At 49.7% G+C, this 19,275-nt stretch overlaps 2 protein-coding genes across 3 annotated transcripts in view; both read left to right on the plus strand.

Annotated features, from left to right (window-relative positions):
- The window catches only part of LOC119951358 (zinc finger protein 229-like), a 394,086-nt gene that overhangs the window by 209,944 nt on the left and 164,867 nt on the right, over positions 1–19,275 (plus strand). The window lies entirely within an intron of this gene.
- On the plus strand, positions 4,116–16,189 carry LOC119951362 (zinc finger protein 271-like). The gene is made up of 2 exons (XM_038774504.1): positions 4,116–4,489; positions 14,165–16,189. Exon 2 carries the CDS (start codon positions 14,503–14,505, stop codon positions 15,535–15,537), a length of 1,035 nt encoding a protein of 344 aa, XP_038630432.1. The 5' UTR covers positions 4,116–4,489; positions 14,165–14,502; the 3' UTR covers positions 15,538–16,189.

Raw genomic sequence — 19,275 nt, forward strand, 5'->3', positions numbered from 1 at the left:
ATTAAAAATCTATATTTGTTGAATTCATGTGAAATGAAAGTCACCTTTGAACATTCTCCCAGTGTCTGTCTGGGTCTCACTCCCACAACCCAAAAAGATATGCAGAGGAGGTCAATTGGCCACGCCAAATTGCCCCTTAATTGGAAAAAACTAATTTGGTGCTCTAAATTTATTTTAAAAAAGAAATGAATGTCACCAATGGCCCAGAGGACCATAGGCTGCTCTCCCCTTTGAGAGAGAGAGAGAGCTGACTGGTGGTGATTTAACCTGAGGGTCACCACACCTCAGATGAGGGGCAAGGTTCATGGATAACCTCCGCCGATATGGGAGTTGAATCCATGTTGTTGGAGTCGCTCCGCATCATAAACCAGCCATCCAGCCAACTGAGCTAACTGGCCTTTGTAATATGTAATAATTCCTTAACTATTATCTATTCCCTACCTCCCAACAGTTTTCCCTTCCACCTCAGACAACTTGCCCCTCATACCCTGTTAGTTGTCTTCTGTGAGAAGCACCTAGATACATTAAATAAAAGAGCCATGTAACCACCACAGCCCATCTTCATGGCAACATGGCATGATTTAGGGGATTCCAAACAGAAATGGGAACTATAGGTGAAATTTGCCCTAAGGGGATCAGTACAGGGGTTTTTCAGGAGGTGGCAGCCATTCCTGGACTTCCTGGCAGAACGATGGAAACAGGCCAGCAGCAGCAGCAACCCGGGGGGGGGGGGGGGGGGGGGGGGGAGAGGGATGTTTTGTTGTTTTGTACTAAAGGACGGGCATAGTTTTTCTGTGCCAATGTCGGACATTAATTCATTTCCTCTTCTGTGTATACGCGGGGGGGGGGGGTCTGTCCTGTCTATTGAAGGGACGGGCAGATGTTTAGGGGGAATGATGGGTGTTTGTTTATCTCTTCCGCTGTGTATGTGTAAGGGGTGGGGGGGGGGGGGGGGAGACTGTTCTTTCTGTTCTTTCGTAAAACAAAAATTTCTGTCTTTTTGTTGTTGATATTATGCAAAATTTTGAATAAAAATTATTTAAAAAAAAAGAAATGGGAACTATATATCTTTTAACTTCCAAAAGCCCTTTCACTCTGTGATCCTTTTATTGTGCAATTTAAAGATTGGTATTCGCAATAAGTTTTGAATATCATCAGCCCACTGGAGGAAAAGTTGTGAAACCAGAGTGTCCAGCAGAAAGAAACCCTCCAACAATCCCCACTGACCAACTGTCAGAATGAACAAAATGCAGTCCTCGAGGTAATTGAGAGGAGAAACAATAACAGCAGAATCCAACCCGTCATCAATTGTGAACTTGTTGGTGTCTCAGCAGGTGCGATGAATCACAAAATCCCTTCCCACATTGAGAACAGGTGAACGGCCTCTCCCCAGTGTGAATTTGCTGGTGTATCTGCAGGTTGGATTGTTGAATGAATCCCTTCCCACACTGAGAGCAGGTGAACGGCTTCTCCCCAGTGTGAACCCGTTGATGTCTCTGAAGACTGGATAAAACACTGAATCCCTTTCCACACTGAGAACAGGTGAATGGCTTCTCCCCAGTGTGAACTCTCAGGTGTGTCTCCAGGTTGGACAACTGAGTAAATCCCTTCCCACACTGAGAGCAGTTGAATGGCCTCTCCCCAGTGTGAACTCTCTGGTGTGCCTGCAGGTTGGATGAATATCTGAATCCCTTCCCACACTGAGAGCAGGAGAACGGCTTCTCCCCAGTGTGAACTCGCTGGTGTGTCTGCAGCGGGAATAGCTGAGTGAATCCCTTCCCACACTGAGCGCAGGTGAACGGCCTCTCCCCAGTGTGAACTGCCTGATGTCTGTGCAGGGTGGAGGAATCACTGAATCCCTTCCCACACTGGGAGCACGTGAATGGCCTCTCCCCAGTGTGAAATCGCTGGTGTGTCCGCAGGTGGGAGAACTGAGTGAATGACTTCCCACACTGAGAGCAGCTGAATGGCCTCTCCCCAGTGTGAATGCGCCGATGAGCCTCTAGTGCAGATGGGGCTCCGTATCCCTTCCCACAATCCCCACATTTCCACGGTCTGTCCATGTTTTGAATCTTTGTGTCTCTCCGGGTCAGACAATCGGCTGAAGCCTTGACAACACAGAACCCACATGTATGGTCTCTCCCCCCTGTGAATGGTGTGATGTTCTTTCAGACTGTGTCACTGGTTAAGGCTCTTTCCACAGTCAATGCTCTGGAACACTCTCACTCAGTTGTGTGTGTCTCGGTGCTTTTCCAGTCACACTGATGTTTAAAATATTTTGACGCCTACAGAACGGGAAACATTTCTCCTTAATTCAAAGACTGATGGTATTCAGGTCCCGAAGAATCGAGTGACTGTCAGATTGAGACTTGACCCTTGCAATTTTTGTCTGTGATTCCTCCTCTTCTAATATCCTGGAAAAACAATTTACAAAAAATATCACTGTCAGTACAGGATAGAAATTCTGAAAAGGCAATTCTAGTTTCTCTGGAACATTCTTTCCTCTCTCATTCCCCAAATGCTGTAAATCTCCATCCCACACATTCTCCCTCCATTCTCACTCTGCTGTATCTAATATTCACCCTCCCAATTCTCCTGAAGGTGCTGATTCAGGCTGATTGACAGATCCATGATCATCACTTCCTGTCAGAACACAGATCACAACAAATAGGAACTACATTCAGCCATTCAGCCCATAGAACCTGCTCAACCATTAAATGAGCTAATTGGCCAATCTATTTCAGCACCATTTCCCCACACTATCCCCCATCGATATGTTCAATATCGAGAAACCTGTCAATCTCAGTCTGATAATACTTGATGACTGGGGTTCTCTGGGTTAGAGAATTCCAAAGCTTCACCACATCCTCGAGTGAAGAAATTCCTCCTCATCTCAGCTTTCGCTCCATTTTCCTCCTTGTTGCCCATAAACCTCGACTCCCTTGTCAATTAAAAATCTAGCTAACTCATCCTTGAATATATTCAATGACCCTCAGACCCCACTGGTCCCTGTGGAAGAGAAATCCAGAGACTAATAACCATCTGACGGAAGAGAAGACTGGAAATATATAACATACCTGCATACATTATTACACAACTAGAAACTCTAATAAATGTACTTATTTGCAGAACCATAAATACTGTATTAAATATGTACCATATAGAAACACTAGAGATATCTCTGCCTGATTTTAATTTTTTTCTTTTTAAAAGTAAATTTAGAATACCCAATTATTTTGTTCCAATCAAAAAGGCAATTTGGTGTGGCCAATTCACCTACCCTTCACATCTTTGGGTTGTGGGGGGGGTGAGATCCACGCAGACACAGGGAGAATGTGCAAACTCAACACGGACAGTGACCTGGGGCCTGGATCGAAGTCGGGTTCTCGGTGCCGTGAAGCAGCAGTGATTAACCATGCCACACACTGCCTAATATTTATTTACTGTCCCCTTAAATGTCAGCCATCTCCTGGGGAAACCAGCCCTTTAATTGTGAACATTAGGAAAGAGACCATCCTTTTAGCCAGACAAATAAATGTGTCAAGCTGAGGGAGCAAAGGATGTCAATGTCTTTAAGCCATGATGTGGATATGCTGGTGTTGGACTGGGATGAGCACAGTAAGACGCCTTACAACACCAGGTTAAAGTCCAACAGGTTTGTTTTGAATCACAAGGTTTCGGAGCACTGCTCCTTCCTCAGGTGAATGGAAGGCGCTGAGGAAGGAGTTGTGCTCCGAAAGCTAGTGATTCGAAGCAAACCTGTTGGACTTTAACCTGGTATTGTAAGACTTCTCAATGTCTTTAAGAGAGAGAAAGAGAGACACCTGAGCCAAGATTTCCAGAGTCTGCACCCTCCCTGGATTCACTTCCTTTCCCTTCAGTTGCTGCAAGTGACCAATTGAAGGTGAGAATGAGAAAAGAAATGGAAAGGGGGAGAAAAGAAAGTGTTTTACTCACAGATGTTGGAGACAGGAGGAGGTTTCCGTCTGTGTGAAGCTCAATCTCAATTCACACAAAGCCCGCGCTGATTGGCTGGAGGAGCAGAGTCCTTCCGGTCCTAACTCTTCCCATTGGTCAATACGTCAGCAGGACAGGTCATGGGTTGGGCTTTCCCTCGCACATGCGCCGCCTCTCCTCTCTCCAGGACATGCGCAGTCCCGGGCCGGGGGGAGGGGAAATCACCGAGAGGCTTCTTGCTCTGGCCGGAGCTGTCAGCCGGTTGCCTGGAAACCTTGTCTGGAGGAGGGGGAACAATGAGTGGGCGGAGCTGCTGTGTCCGCGTGCCGGGCCTGCGCACTGGAACCCTCAGATGTCACCGCAGATTCCTCCGCGTGCGTCGGAAAGTTCTTGACCAATGGGAAGAGTTGATGAACCGGAAGGACTCCCTTCCCCATCCAATCAGCTTCCCCGTTGTCTGAATGCGGAAGCTGGACAATGAGGAAACCTGGGTCCTCACACAGACTGAAACTTCCTCCTGTCTCCAACATCTGTGAGTAAAACACTTTCTTTTCTCCCCCTTTCCATTTATTTTCTCATTCTCACCTTCAATTGGTCACTTGCAGCAACTGAAGGGAAAGGAAGTGAATCCAGGGAGGGTGCAGACTCTGTAAAGCTTTGCCCCGGTCTTTCTCTCTCTCTCTCTCTTAAAGACATTGACATCCTTTGCTCCCTCAGCTTGACACATTTATTTGTCTGGCTAAAAGGATGGTCTCTTTCCTAGTGTTCACAATTAAAGGGCTGCTTTCCCCAGGAGATGGCTGGCATTTAAGGGACAGTAAATTAACATCGGACAGAGACATGTCTCGTGTTGTTATATGGTACAGATTAGATATATTTATGGTTCAATAATAAAGTACATTTATTATTATTCCTAGCCTTATGTAGCTCTATTATATATTTCCAGTCATCTCTTCCCTCCGAGGGTTATTAGTCTCTGGATTTCTTTCACAGGGACCAGTGTGGTGTGGGGGTCATTGAATATATTCACGGATTAGTTGGACAGATTTTTAATAAATTGATATGTTTAAAAACATGTTCTAAACAATGAATGCAGCAGAGTAACAGAAAGAATGGTGGAAAATGGGCACCAGAGTGGAACAAGAGATATTGCCAGCATAAATACATGCAACACATTGCAGAATTAATTTGGAACAGGATATTTGAGGAACCAGAGCCTTGAGATGAAATGCCAGGTGAATTGAACAACCAATCAGCAGATTAAAATAGTGAGTGTGGAAAGAGGATGAGATTATCTAAAAACTGGGGACAACAATTCAGTTTGTAAACCCAAAAATATTACAAACAGACTAATGGCAAAATCAAATTAAAATGAATAACATAACATAGATGACATAGAACTCCTATAGTGCAGAAGGCCATTCGTCCCTCAAGTCTGCACTAAGCGTCAGAAATAGCACTTCACTGAGGTCCACTCCCCATCCTATCCTTGTAACCCGGTGCATTGATCATGGTCAACCCATCTAACCCACACATCTTGGACACCAAGGGGCAATTTAGCGTGACCAATCCACTTTCGCTGCACATCTCTGGACAGTGGGAGGAAACCGGAGCACCCAGAGGAAACCCACAAAGACACAAGGAGAATATGCAAACTCCACACAGACAGCTGCCCAAGGCTGGAATTGAACCTGGGTCCCTCGCGCTGAGGTAGCAGCATTAACCACTGTGCCCTACTCCCGGCCTAAGTTAAATTGAATTCACTCATGGAAAGCTCAGGAGGAAGCCCAGGAGGAGCAAGTCAGTCAAATTGGAGCCTATGTATTTGTGATAGGAGTCCGATACTTTACCCAGTGCATCAGACTGATGCTTCACAGCTTCAGGGTCCCAGGTTCGATTCCCAGCTTGGGTCACTGTCTGTGTGGAGTCTGCACGTTCTCACTGTGTCTGCGTGGGATTTCCTCCAGGTGCTCCAGTTTCCTCTCACAGTCCAAAGATGTGCAGGTTAGATAGATTGGCCATGATAAATTGCCCTCAGGTTAGGTGGGGTTACTAGTTTACGGGGATAGGGTGGAGGTGTGGGCTTAAGTGGGGTGCTCTTTCCAGGAGCCGGTGCAGACTCGATGGGCCGAATGGTCTCCTGCACTGTAAATTCTATGACTCACACATTAAAAATTGCATGGAGATGCATTCCATAATCAGCCTGTGCTAGTTTTGGATAGAGGGAGAACTGACTGGTCTGCTTCTGTACTGAGCCAGATGAATGTTGGCTCCATCCTAACCCAGTCCCTTATGAACCGAAGTCGAGAGGCCAATTGATGAAGCCTGATTTGTGGGAGACTTTACCCTCCCTTAACTCCTGGTGATTGGAGCTTAACAAACTTGAGGCGAGGTTTCTTTTTGTTCCAGGTAGTTATAGATGTTTACAGCATGGAACCAGGCCCTTCGGCCCAGCTTGTCCATGCCGCCCAGTTTCTATCACTAAGCTAGTCCCACTTGCCAGCATTTGGACCATATCCATCTATACCCACCCTGCCCATGTAACTGTCCACTGCTCTTTTAAAGGACACAATTGTACCTGTCTCTACACTGCCTCTGGCAGCCGTTCCAGATGTTTACCACCCTCTGTGTGAAGAAATGTCCCCTCTGGTCTCTTTTGTATCTCTCTTCTCTCACCTTAAATCTATACCCTCTAGTTCTAGACTCCTCTACCTCAGGGAAAAGATGTTGACTATCGACCTTATCTATGCTCATTATTTTGTAGACCTCTATAAGATTACACCGAAGCCTCCTACGCTCCAGGGGGAAAAGTCCCAGCCAATCCAGCCTCTCCTTATAACTCAGACCATCAAGTCCTGGCAGCATCCTGGTAAATCTCTTCTGCACTCTTTCTAGTTTAACAATATCCTTCCCATAATAGTGTGACCAGAACTGAACACAGTATTCCATGTGCGGCCTTACCAATGTCTTGTACAACTTCAACAAGACATCCCGACTCCTGTAGTCAATATTCTTTTTTTTAAATTTAGAGTACCCAATTTATTATTTTTCCAATTAAGGGACAATTTAGCGTGGCCAATCCACCTAAACTGAACATCTTTAGGTTGCAGGGGTAAAACCCATGCAGACATGGGGAGAAAGTGCAAACTCCACACTGTATTTTTATGCTCAACGTTCATTAAGACTAAAGATATTAATCCTTTCTGAATTACTCTATCCTATAACTTCTGAACTAGTTGGCCACTCTAAGTTCTTCTATCCCTTAGACTCTCTTGCTGATACCAGATGGGAACTAATCTATTTCAAACTATATTTCAAGTTATGATAGGATCCCAAATCTACAAGGAAGAATTCTAACTCACTTACCACTCAATGCCCTTTAAGGGTCTGGATCTGCTGAGGATGTATAGGTGAGTCTTCTGGGTAAACCACTATTTCAGGTTTAGATATGAAATAAACCACTATTTGAGGTTGAAATTTATAATCACACTTTTATTTGTTTTAACAAAATCTTATCAAATTACTTTGTATTTAAAAGTCTCTTTTAGTTGATCAGACTTCAGGAGCTCTCTGAATGATTTTTCTTCTGTCTTGATAGCTTGTGGTTGTTCTTATTCTTCGGTCTTCAGGCATCTTCCGATTCCCATGGACCGATGAGCTGATTCGAATCGAATCTAAGAATAAATTTGAACCGAATGGCTTGGCCTGTCTCTTCCCCTTTTCTCTCTCTCTTCTTGTGCCTGTGTTATTTGCCATGATGTGGAGATGCCGGCGTTGGACTAGGGTGAGCACAGGAAGAAGTCTTACAACACCAGGTTAAAGTCCAACAGGTTTGTTTCAAACACGAGCTTTCGGAGCACAGCTCCTTCCTCAGGTGAACAGTGCTCCGAAAGCTAGTGTTTGAAACAAACATGTTGGACTTTAACCTGGTGTTGTAAGACTTCTTACTGTGTTAGTTGCAACTGCCGTTCCGAGACTTTATACATTTTAATCCGTCTCTCCAGCACCTGTCAATTACAAAGCATTGTCTCATGTTTAACAAAATAGATGTGGACTTCCGGTTGCGGCGATGCGGAGCTAAGCCGCACGTTCGGTGGCTCCCACTATTTTCGGTCTTTGGGGCTCTTTTAAGGGCCCGTAGCGGTGCTGTTTGGACTTTCCCCCGTGTGGGAATACTCTCTCTAAGATTCTCCGCTGGTGGATGGTCTGGACTAGGAGTGGAGCGGCCAAAAAATTGGCTTTGGAGCAGAGAAAGGTGCGAGGCAGGAAAAGCAAGATGGCGGCGGGCGGGGAAGCAGCAGCGCGGCAGCAGTGGGCACGGGAGCAGCTGGAGCTGCTTCAGCGCTCCTTCAAATTGCTGATGGCGGAGATTCTGGAGCCGTTTATGGCCTCCCTGGACAAGCTCATGGCGACCCAGACGGCTCAGGGTGCGGAGATCCGAGAGCTTCGACAAAAGGCCTCGGAGAGCAAAGACGAACTCCTGGGCCTGGCAGTGAAGGTGGAGTCGCCGAGGTGCTCCATAAGAAGTGGTCAGTGAGGCTGGAGGAGATGGAGAACCGGGCCCGTCGGAAGAACCTGCGAATTCTGGGCCTCCCAGAGGGGCTGGAAGGTTCGGACTTGGGGGCCAATGTGGCCGTGATGTTGAACTCGTTAATGGGTGCGAGGTCGTTCCAGGGACCTTTGGAGCTGGAGGATGCCCATCGGGTGCTGCTGAGGAAACCCAGGCCAAACGAGCCGCCCAGGGCGGTGCTGGTCCGTTTTCACCGCTTTGTTGACCGCGAGTGTGTGCTGCGTTGGGCGAAGAAGGAGAGGAGTAGCAAGTGGGAGAATGCGGAGGTCAGGATCTATCAGGACTGGAGTGCAAAGGTGGCGAAGAGAAGGGCTGATTTTAACCGGGCGAAGGCAGTGCTCCACAAGAAGGGGGTCAAGTTTGGCTTGTTACAGCCGGCACGCCTGTGGGTCACTTATAAGGACCACCAGCTATATTTTGACTCCCCGGAGGAGGCCTGGACTTTCATCCAGGCAGAGAAGCTGGACTTGAACAGAGGTCTAGGGGCTGGGGAACCTTGTGCACAGCGCGGAGATTTTGTCCTCCTTGATATCCTTTCGCTTTATCGGTTCTTTTGGATGATTTATTTTGCTGTTCTTTTTTTTTTGCTTTTCTGGGACTGTTATCTGTTTACTTGGGCATTTTGTCATGTTTGGGTTTTTATTTTGTTCACTGGTTGAGAGTTTGGGTGGGGTTCGCGGTCCTGTTGGGTCATGTGCCCGTCTTTTCCCGCGTTTTGGGTCGAGGGGTGGGGCTTGGGATGAGAGCGCGGGCTTTTCTCCCGCGCTAGAGGAGCAGTGGGCGGGGCCAGCACTGGGGAGGTGATGGTGTTACACTGGGGAGGGTCATTGGGGTGGCGGGAGCAGCCGGGGTCAGCAGGAGTCGGCTGACTTACGGAAGTACAATGGAAGGGGTTATGCAGCTAGGGGGGCCCTAGCTTTGGGGCGGGGGGGGGGGGGGGGGGCTACTGGGTTGCGGCTGGAATAGCCAAGAAGGAGCTGGAACATGTAGAGGGGGTCGGGATGGGGGTCTATCTCCGTGGGGAACGGGCTGAGCGGGGGGCGCACGTGGCCGATTACGGAAGGGTGATGGCTAGTCGACGGGGGAGGGGGTAGGTGGTCCCCTGATCCAGCTGATCACCTGGAATGTGAAGGGACTGAATGGGCCGGTCAAACGGGCCCGCGTATTTGCGCACCTGAAGGGGCTGAAGGCGGATGTGGCCATGCTTCAGGAGACACATCTGAAGGTGGCGGACCAGGTTAGACTGAGGAAGGGCTGGGTAGGCCAAATGTTTCATTCGGGGCTGGATGCAAAAAATCGGGGGGTGACGATCCTGGTGGGGAAGAGGGTGTCGTTTGAGGCGTCGAGTGTGGTGGCTGACAGTGGCGGGAGATATGTGATGGTGAGCGGCAAGCTGCAAGGGGAGCGGGTGGTGCTGGTGAATGTCTATGCCCCAAATTGGGATGATGAGGGTTTCATGCGGCGCATGTTGGGCCGGATTCCAGATTTGGAGGCAGGGGGCCTGATAATGGGGGGGGGGGTTTCAACACGGTGCTGGATCCACCCTTGGATCAATCCAGGTTCCGGACGGGTAGGAGGCCTGCGGTGGCTAAGGTGTTGAGGGGATTTATGGACCAGATGGGAGGGGTGGATCCATGGAGGTTCGCGAGGCCAAGGGCCAGGGAATTTTCATACTTCTCCCATGTGCATAAGGCCTATTCCCGGATTGATTTCTTCATTATGAGTAGGGCGCTGATTGTGAGGGTGGAAGATGCTGAGTATTCGGCGATAGCCATTTCTGACCATGCCCCGCACTGGGTGGACCTCGAGCTGGGGGGGGGAGGAGAGAGACCAGCGCCCACTTTGGCGCTTGGAGGTGGGGCTGCTGGCGGACAAGGAGGTGGGGGGGGGGCGGGTTCAAGGATGTATCAGGAGGTATCTGGAGGCCAACGACAATGGGGAGGTCCGAGTGGGGACGGTCTGGGAGGCGCTGAAGGTGGTGGTTCGGGGGGAGTTGATCTCCATTCGAGCCCACAGGGAGAGAGAGGAGCAGAGAGAGAGGGAGAGATTGGTGGGGGAGATGGTGAGGGTGGACAGGAGATACGCGGAGATCCTGGAGGAGGGAGAACTGAGGGAGCGGCGCAGCCTCCAGGCTGAGTTCGACTTATTGACCACCAGAAAGGCTGAAGCTCAGTGGAGGAAGGCACAAGGTACGGTGTATGAATATCATTTAATCATAGAATTACAGTGTAGAAGGAGGCCATTCGGCCCATCGAGTCTGCACCGGCTCTTGGAAAGAGCACCCTACCCAAGGTCAACACCTCCACCCTATCCCCATAACCCCACCCAACACTAAGGGCAATTTTGGACACTAAGGGCAATTTATCATGGCCAATCCACCTAACCTGCACATCTTTGGACTGTGGGAGGAAACCGGAGCACCCGGAGGAAACCCACGCACACACGGGGAGGGTGTGCAGACTCCGCACAGACAGTGACCCAAGCCGGAATCGAACCTGGGACCCTGGAGCTGTGAAGCAATTATGCTATCCACAATGCTACCGTGCTGCCCAGAATATGGGGAGGAGGCGAGCAGGATGCTGGCACATCAGCTCCGTAAGCCGGATGCGGCCAGGGAGATTGGTGGTGTTAAGGATCAGGGAGGAAATGTGGTGCGAAGGGGGGTAGACATTAATGGGGTCTTCAGGGACTTCTACGAGAAACTGTATCGGTCCGAACCCCTGACGGAGGAGGGGGGGATGGGGCGCTTTTTGGACAGGCTGAGATTCCCGAGGGTGGAGGAGGGACAGGTGTAGGGACTGGGGGCGCCGGTTGAGCTGGAGGAGCTGGTCAAAGGGGTAGGGAACATGCAGTCGGGGAAGGCGCCGGGGCTGGATGGGTTCCCGGTTGAATTTTACAAGATGTATGCAGACCTGTTGGGCCCCCTGTTGGTTAGGACCTTTAACGAGGCAAGGGAAGGGGGGGCTTTGCCTCTGACGATGTCTCAGGCACTGATCTCCTTGATTCGTAAACGGGACAAGGATCCCCTGCAGTGTGGGTCATACAGGCCGATCTCACTCTTGAATGTGGGCGCCAAGTTGTTGGCAAAGATCTTAGCCACGAGGATAGAGGACTGATTGCCGCAGGTTGTCCACGAGGATCAAACAGGGTTTGTGAAGGGGAGGCAGCTGAACACCAACATACGGAGGCTCTTGAACGTTATAATGATGCCGGCGGTAGAAGGGGAGGCGGAGATATTGGTGGCGCTTGATGCGGAGAAGGCCTTTGATAGGGTTGAGTGGGGGTACTTGTGGGAGGTGCTGGAAAGGTTTGACTTTGGGGAGGGGTTTGTCAGTTGGATGAGGCTGTTGTATGAGGCCCCGATGGCGAGCGTGGCCACGAATAGGAGGAGGTCGGAGTATTTTCGGTTATTCCGAGGGACAAGGCAGGGGTGTCCCTTGTCCCCCCTACTTTTTGCGCTGGCAATTGAACCCCTGGCTATGGCGCTGAGAGAGTCGGAGAATTGGAGGGGGCTGGTCCGAGGTGGGGAGGAGCACCGAGTATCGCTCTATGCGGATGACCTATTGTTGTATGTGGCGGACCCGGTGCGGGGAATGCCGGAGGTGATGGGGATTCTCTGGGAATTTGGGGATTTCTCAGGGTACAAGCTCAACTTGGGGAAGAGCGAGCTGTTTGTGGTACACCCGGGGGACCAGGAGGGGGGGATTGGCAGGTACCCACTGAAAAGGGCGGAGAGGAGCTTCAGGTACTTGGGGGTTCAGGAGCTGGAGGGCCTTGCATAAGCTTAACCTCAGAAGGCTGGTGGAGCAAATGGAGGAGGAGTTTAAGAGGTGGGACATGCTGCCGCTGTCCCTGGTGGGTAGGGTGCAGTCAGTCAAGATGACGGTGCTCCCGAGATTCCTGTTCCTGTTCCAGTGCCTCCCCATCCTTATCCCGAAGGCCTTTTTCAGGCGGGTTAACAGGAGCATTACGGGGTTTGTGTGGGCACGCGGGACCCCGAGGGTGAGAAGGGTGTTCTTGAAGCGGGGCAGGGATAGAGGGGGGCTGGCGCTGCCCAACCTCTGTGGGTACTATTGGGCTGCCAACGCAGCGATGGTGCGCAAGTGGGTGATGGAGGGGGAGGGGGAGGGAGCAACATGGAAGAGGATGGAGATGGCGTTCTGTGGGCATGAGCCTAGAGGCGCTGGTAACGGCGCCACTGCCGCTCCCTCCAACGAGGGAGGGGAGGGGGGAAAGGGGGGGGGGGGTCGTTTTGTTGTTTGGGGCTGAAGGGACGGGCATAGTTGTTCTATACTAATGACGGGCATTAATTTATTTCTTCTTTTGTGTATACATGGGGGGTGGGGAGCTCTGTCCTTTCTGCTGAAGGGACGTGCGCGTGTTTTGGGCGAATGACGGGTGTCAATTTATCTCTTCCTTTGTGTATGCACGGGGGGGGGGGGGGGGGTGCTGTTATTTTTGTTCTTTGTAAAAAAAAATTGTTCCTTTTTGTTGCTGATATTTTATGAAAATTTGAATAAATATTATTTGAAAAAACAAAACAAAATAGATGTGTTACATTAAAAAACGCGACTTCGCATCATGCCCAAGACTGCCAAACATTTCAAAAAATACATGTTGCATTCTGCTCATAGTCTGAAAAACCGTGAAGCTGTTTCTATCTTCGTCTATTTCAACCATTCGCATTTTTTTAAACTTCCTCTGCCGTGCGTGCTAGCTTTAAGCTGTTTAACACCTTGCTCAAGGCTTAAGGCCCTCATCATTTAAGCTTGGCCCCTCCCAGTACTGACATCATCTTACCAAGCTGAAATCTAATTAACTCCACAGGGAATCCCCTTCATCCAAACAACATTCCATTAGCCCACGCTTTTTACGATGCTTTAATTACACCTCTGGCTCCAAAACTTAGTTGTCCTTCAACAAAAAATAAATTTAGAGTACCCAATTCTTTTTTTTTCAATTAAAAGGCAATTTAGCGTGGCCAATTGACCGACTCTGCACATCGATTTACATTGTGGAGGTGAGACCCACGCTGGCACAGGGAGAATGTGCGGACTCCACATGGACAGTGACTTGGGGCCGGGATCAAATCCAGGCCCTCAACACTGAGGGGCAGCAGTACTAACCACTGTGCCACCTTGCTGCTCCCGGCAATGAACTTAAAGACAATGTGCTGAAGCTTTGGAATTCTCTACCCCAGAGGACTCTGGAGCCTCAGTCATCAAGCATTTTTACACCGAGATTGATAGGTTTCTCTATACTGAAGATATCGAGGGATATGGGGGATAGTGTGGAAAAATGGTGCTGAGGTAGATTGGCCAATGATCTCATTGAATGGTCGAGTAGGCTTGATGGGCTGAATGGCCAACTGCAGCTCCTATTTGTTATGGTCTCTGTGTCCAGGACAGGAAGCAGTGAGCATGGATCTGTCAATCAGCCTGAATCAGCACCTTCAGGAGAATTGGGAGGGTGAATATCAGATACAGCAGAGTGAGAATGGAGGGAGAGTGTGTGGGATGGAGATTTACAGCATTTGGGGAATGAGAGAGGAAAGAATGTTCCTCAGAAACTACAATTGTCTGTTCTGAATTTCTAACCTGTACTGACTGTGCTGTATTTTGTAAACTCCTTTTACAGGATGTGAAAAGGATAGGATTTACAGACAGAAATCTCAAACATCACGTCTAGATCTGATAGAGTCACTTGATTCATCGACCATTAAATCTATGAGAAATGTTTGCCCGACCTGTTGACTTCAACAAAGTTTAAACATCAGTGTGACAGGAAAAGCACCGAGACACACACACCCGAGTGAGAGTGTTCCAGGGCACTGACTGTGGAAAGAGCTTTAACTTGTTACACAGCCTAAAAAACATCACACCATTCACAGCGGGGAGAGACCGTACACGTGTTCTGTGTGTGGACGAGGCCTCAACTGATTGTCTAACCTGGAGAGACACGAGTTGACCCAAAACATGGAGAAACCGTGGAAATGTGGGGACTGTGGGAAGAGATACAGAGTCCCATCTAAACTGGAGATTCACCGACGCAATCACACTGGGGAGAGGCCGTTCACCTGCTCTCAGTGTAGGAAGGGATTCACGGACTTATTCAACCTGCGGAGACACCAGCGAGTTCACACTGGGGACAGGCCGTTCACCTGCTCTCAGTGTGGGAAGGGATTCGCTCAGTCAAGCAAACTTCAGACACATCAGCGAATTCACACTGGGGAGAGACCATTCACCTGCTCCCAGTGTGGGAAGGGATTCACTCAGTCATCCCACCTGCTGACACACCAGCACGTTCACACTGGGGAGAGGCCGTTCACCTGCTCTCAGTGTGAGAAGGGATTCACGGACTTATCCAACCTGCTGACACACCAGCGAGTTCACACTGGGGAGAGACCATTCACCTGCTCCCAGTGTGGGAAGGGATTCACTCAGTCATCCCACCTGCTGACACACCAGCACGTTCACACTGGGGAGAGGCCGTTCACCTGCTCTCAGTGTGAGAAGGGATTCACAAACTTATCCAACCTGCGGAGACACCAGCGAGTTCACACTGGGGAGAGGCCGTTCACCTGCTCTCAGTGTGGGAAAGGATTCGCTCAGTCAAGCAAACTTCAGACACATCAGCGAATTCACACTAGGGAGAGACCATTCACCTGCTCTCAGTGTGAGAAGGGATTCACGGACTTATCCAACCTGCGGAGACACCAGCGAATTCACACTAGGGAGAGACCATTCACCTGCTCTCAGTGTGGGAAGGGATTCACTCAGTCAAGCAGCCTGCTGACACACCAGCGAGTTCACACTGGGGATAGGCCGTTCACCTGCTCTCAGTGTGAGAAGGGATTCACTTACTTATCCAACCTGCTGACACACCAGCGAGTTCACACTGGGGAGAGGCCGTTCACCTGCTCCCAGTGTGGGAAGGGATTCACTCAGACATCTGACCTGCGGAGACATCAACGAGTTCACACCGGGGAGAGGCCGTTCACCTGCTCCTAGTGTGGGAAGGGATTCTGTGTTTCCTCGTCCCTACTGAGACACCAACAAGTTCACAATTGATCACAGTGATGGATTCTGCTGTTATTGTTTCTGCTTCAATTACATCCAGGACTGCATTTCGTTCTCTCTTCTCTTTCTCTCTCAGGGAATCTGAGACGGGAAAAGTGATGCAACCGCGGCGAACAAGAAAAGATTCCATTAGATCAAATGAAGAGGCTCATAAAGTGGCAAAAATAGTAGTGAGCCTGAGGATTGGGAACTTGTTTTAGAATTTAGCAATGGAGGACCAAGAAACTGATAAAGAGAAAAGAACCTGAACTCGCACAAACTGATCATGGGAGGGGTCTTTAATACAGTTATTGATCCGGGCTTGGATCAATCATGCTTGAAAACGGGCAGGGTACCAGCAATGGCAAAGGAACTGAAAGGGTTCATGGAGCAGATGAGGGGGGTGGATCCATGGAGATTTAGGCAGCCGACGGTGAAGGAGTTTTCTTTCTACTCCCACATACATAAGGTATACTCTCAGATCGATTTCTTTGTTTTGGGTAGGGCCTTGCTGGCAGGGGTGGTGGACACGGGGTATTCGGCGATTACAATCTCGGACCAAGCTCCACACTGGGTTGACCTGCAGGTGAGTAAAGATAGCAATTAGCGCCCGCAATGGAGGTTGGATGTAGGGCTGTTGGCGGACGAAGCGGTGTGTGAGAGGCTGAGGAAATGCATGCTGCATTACCCGCAGGTGAATGATACGGGGGAGGTCTCAGCAGCAGTGCTCTGGGAAGCGCTGAAGGCAGTGGTGAGAGGAGAGCTGATCTCGATCCTGGCTCACAGTGACAGGATGGACAGGGCAGAAACAGACCGACTGGTGAGAGAGATCCTACAAGTCGACAGGAGGTACGTGAAGACTCCAGAGAAAGGGCATTTAAGGGAACGACGGAGACTACAGGCAGAGTTTGGCTTGTTACCCACAGGGAGGGCAGTGGAACAGCTCAGAAAGGCGAGGGGAGCATTGTGAGAAGGCCAGTATGATGCTTGCACAGCAGCTCAGAAAGAGGGAGGCAGCTAGAGAAATAGGGAACGTTATCGACGGGGATGGGAACTTAGTTGGGGACTCGGTAGGGGTTAGTAAGACGTTTTGGGATTTTTACAGCAGGTTGTACAGGTCAGAACCCCCTGCGGGGCCGGAGGGGATGAGGCACTTCCTGGAGGGGCTGACATTCCCGAAGGTGGATGGGGAGCTGGCAGAAGGACTGGGGGCCCTGATCGGGTTGGAAGAGATAGTGGAGGGTCTGAAGGCCATGCTGTTGGGTAAGGGCCCGGGACCGGACGGGTACCCAGTGGAGTTCTATAAAAAGTTCTCCAGTATATTGGGACCAGTGCTGATGAAGGTGTTTAATGAGGCAAGGGAAAGGGGGGTTCTGCCCCAGACGATGTCACAGGCCACAATTTCGCTTTTATTACTGGGCGGCTAATATAGCCATGGTGAGGAGGTGGCTGGTGCGTGTGTGTGTGTGTGTGGGGGGGGGGGGGGGGGGGGGGAGCCGGCTGAGGGGATTTGGCAGGGGTGTGCCGACACCATGTCCACAGTATTAAATACGAAGGTGGCACCAAGTCCGGAGGTGGCGATTTTCAGGGTGTCGCAGGATCCGGGAATCCAGGAGGAGAAAGAGGCGGACGTTCTGGCCTTTGCTTCCCTGGTAGCCCGGAGGCAGATATTACTGGCATGGAGGGACTCGAGGCCCCCGAAGTCGGAGACCTGGCTATCGGACATGACTGGCTTTCTCTGGAGAAAATCAAGTTCGCCTTGAGAGGGTCTCTGTTCGGGTTCGCCGGGAGGTGGCAACCGTTCGTCGACTTCTTTGCGGAGAATGAATCATCAGCAGAAAGGGGAGGGGAGCTATGACAATTTCTATGGTTAGCGTAGATTAGGGGGTTAAGTAATGGTGGGACCTGTGGGGGAGGGAGGTGGTATTTGCACTATGTTTATATTTTTATGTACATTGCTTATATTGCTGCTGTTTCAATGCCCAAAAAAACCTTAATAAAATGTTTATTAAAAAAACAGACAAAATAGAATATGAGAGCAAACTGGCGAGAAACATAAAAACCGACTGGAAAAGCTCCTATAGGAATGTGAAAGGAAAAGATTAGCAAAGACCAATGTGGGTCCATTCCAGGCAGAGACAGGAGAGTTTATAATGGGGAATAAGGAAATGGCAGAGAAACTAAACAATGTGTGTCTGTCCTCACGGAGGAAGATACAGAAAATGTCCTAAAAACACCAGAGAACCAAGGGACCAGTGAGCACGAGGAACTGAAAGTGATTAATATTAGTGAAAAAGTAGCACTGGAGAAATTAATGTGGTTGAAAGTTTTTTTTATAAATGTTTTTTATTGAGTTTTCATATTTTATATATGACAAATTACAAATTATTAGAGAGAAAAAAAAAGAAAACACAAAAATTTAACATGAATATTTACAGGTAAGCATCTTCATAACAACAATTGTGGCCGCCCCCTTTAGCCAGCATACATATTTTACATTCCCCAATATGGCCGAGGCACATGTTTATAGGCATTTATTTATAGTTTGGTTTTGGGCCTTGGCTTGCCATCAAACCCCCATAACGAGCCTGTAACTCCCCCCCCCCCTCCCCCCGGCTACCTTCCCCCGATTCCCGTCCATTTTCCCCTGATTCTTGGCCACCCGACTATTCTTCCTCTTGTACGTTGGCCACAAACAGGTCCCGGAACAGTTGCATGAATGGCTCCCACGTTCTGTGGAAGCCGTCGTCCGACCCTCGGATGGCGAATTTGATTTTCTCCATTTGGCGAGATTCCGAGAGGTCGGACAGCCAGTCTGCAGCTCTGGGCGGTGCTGCTGACCGCCAGCCAAACAGGATTCTACGGCGGGCGATCAGGGAGGCAAAGGCAAGGGCGTCCGCCCTCCTCCCCAGGAATAGATCTGGCTGGTCTGAAACCCCGAAGACCGCCACTATCGGGCATGGCTCCACCCTCACCACTTTGGACATAGCCTCGAAGAAGGCTGTCCAGTACTCCACAAGTCTGGGGCAAGACCAGAACATGTGGGCGTGGTTGGCTGGGCCTCTTTGGCACCGCTCACATCTGTCCTCCACCTCCGGGAAGAACCTACTCATACGGTTTCTCGTTAAGTGGGCTCTATGTACCACTTTTAGTTGCGTCAGGCTGAGCCTTGCGCACGTGGAGGTGGAGTTGACCCTATGCAGTGCTTCGCTCCAGAGTCCCCACCCTATCTCCATCCCCAGGTCGTCCTCCCATTTCCTTCTTGTTGCGTCCAGTACGGTGTCGTCCCTATCTACCAGTCGGTCATACATGTCACTACAGTTCCCTTTCTCTAGGATACTTGCGTCCAGTAGGTCTTCCAGTAGTGTCTGTCGTGGCGGTTGTGGGTACGTCCTTGTCTCCTTTCGTAGGAAGTTTTTGAGCTGCAGGTACCGTAGCTCGTTCCCCCCAGCTAGCTGACATTTCTCTGTCAGTTCGTCCAGTGTTGCGATCCTGTCGTCCGTGTATCCCCCCTGGATTTTGTTTATGTGGTTGAAAGTTAATAAATCCCCAAATGATGATCACCAATGTATCCACTATCTCTCCAGCCGCCTCTTTCAACTCTCTGGGATGTAGAGCATCAGCTTTTGGAGATTTCTGATTTATTTCTTTATTGCCACGTGTACCGAGGTACAGTGAAAAGTATTGTTC

This window comes from Scyliorhinus canicula, chromosome 17, assembly GCF_902713615.1.
Source record: "Scyliorhinus canicula chromosome 17, sScyCan1.1, whole genome shotgun sequence".
Taxonomy (NCBI): domain Eukaryota; kingdom Metazoa; phylum Chordata; class Chondrichthyes; order Carcharhiniformes; family Scyliorhinidae; genus Scyliorhinus; species Scyliorhinus canicula.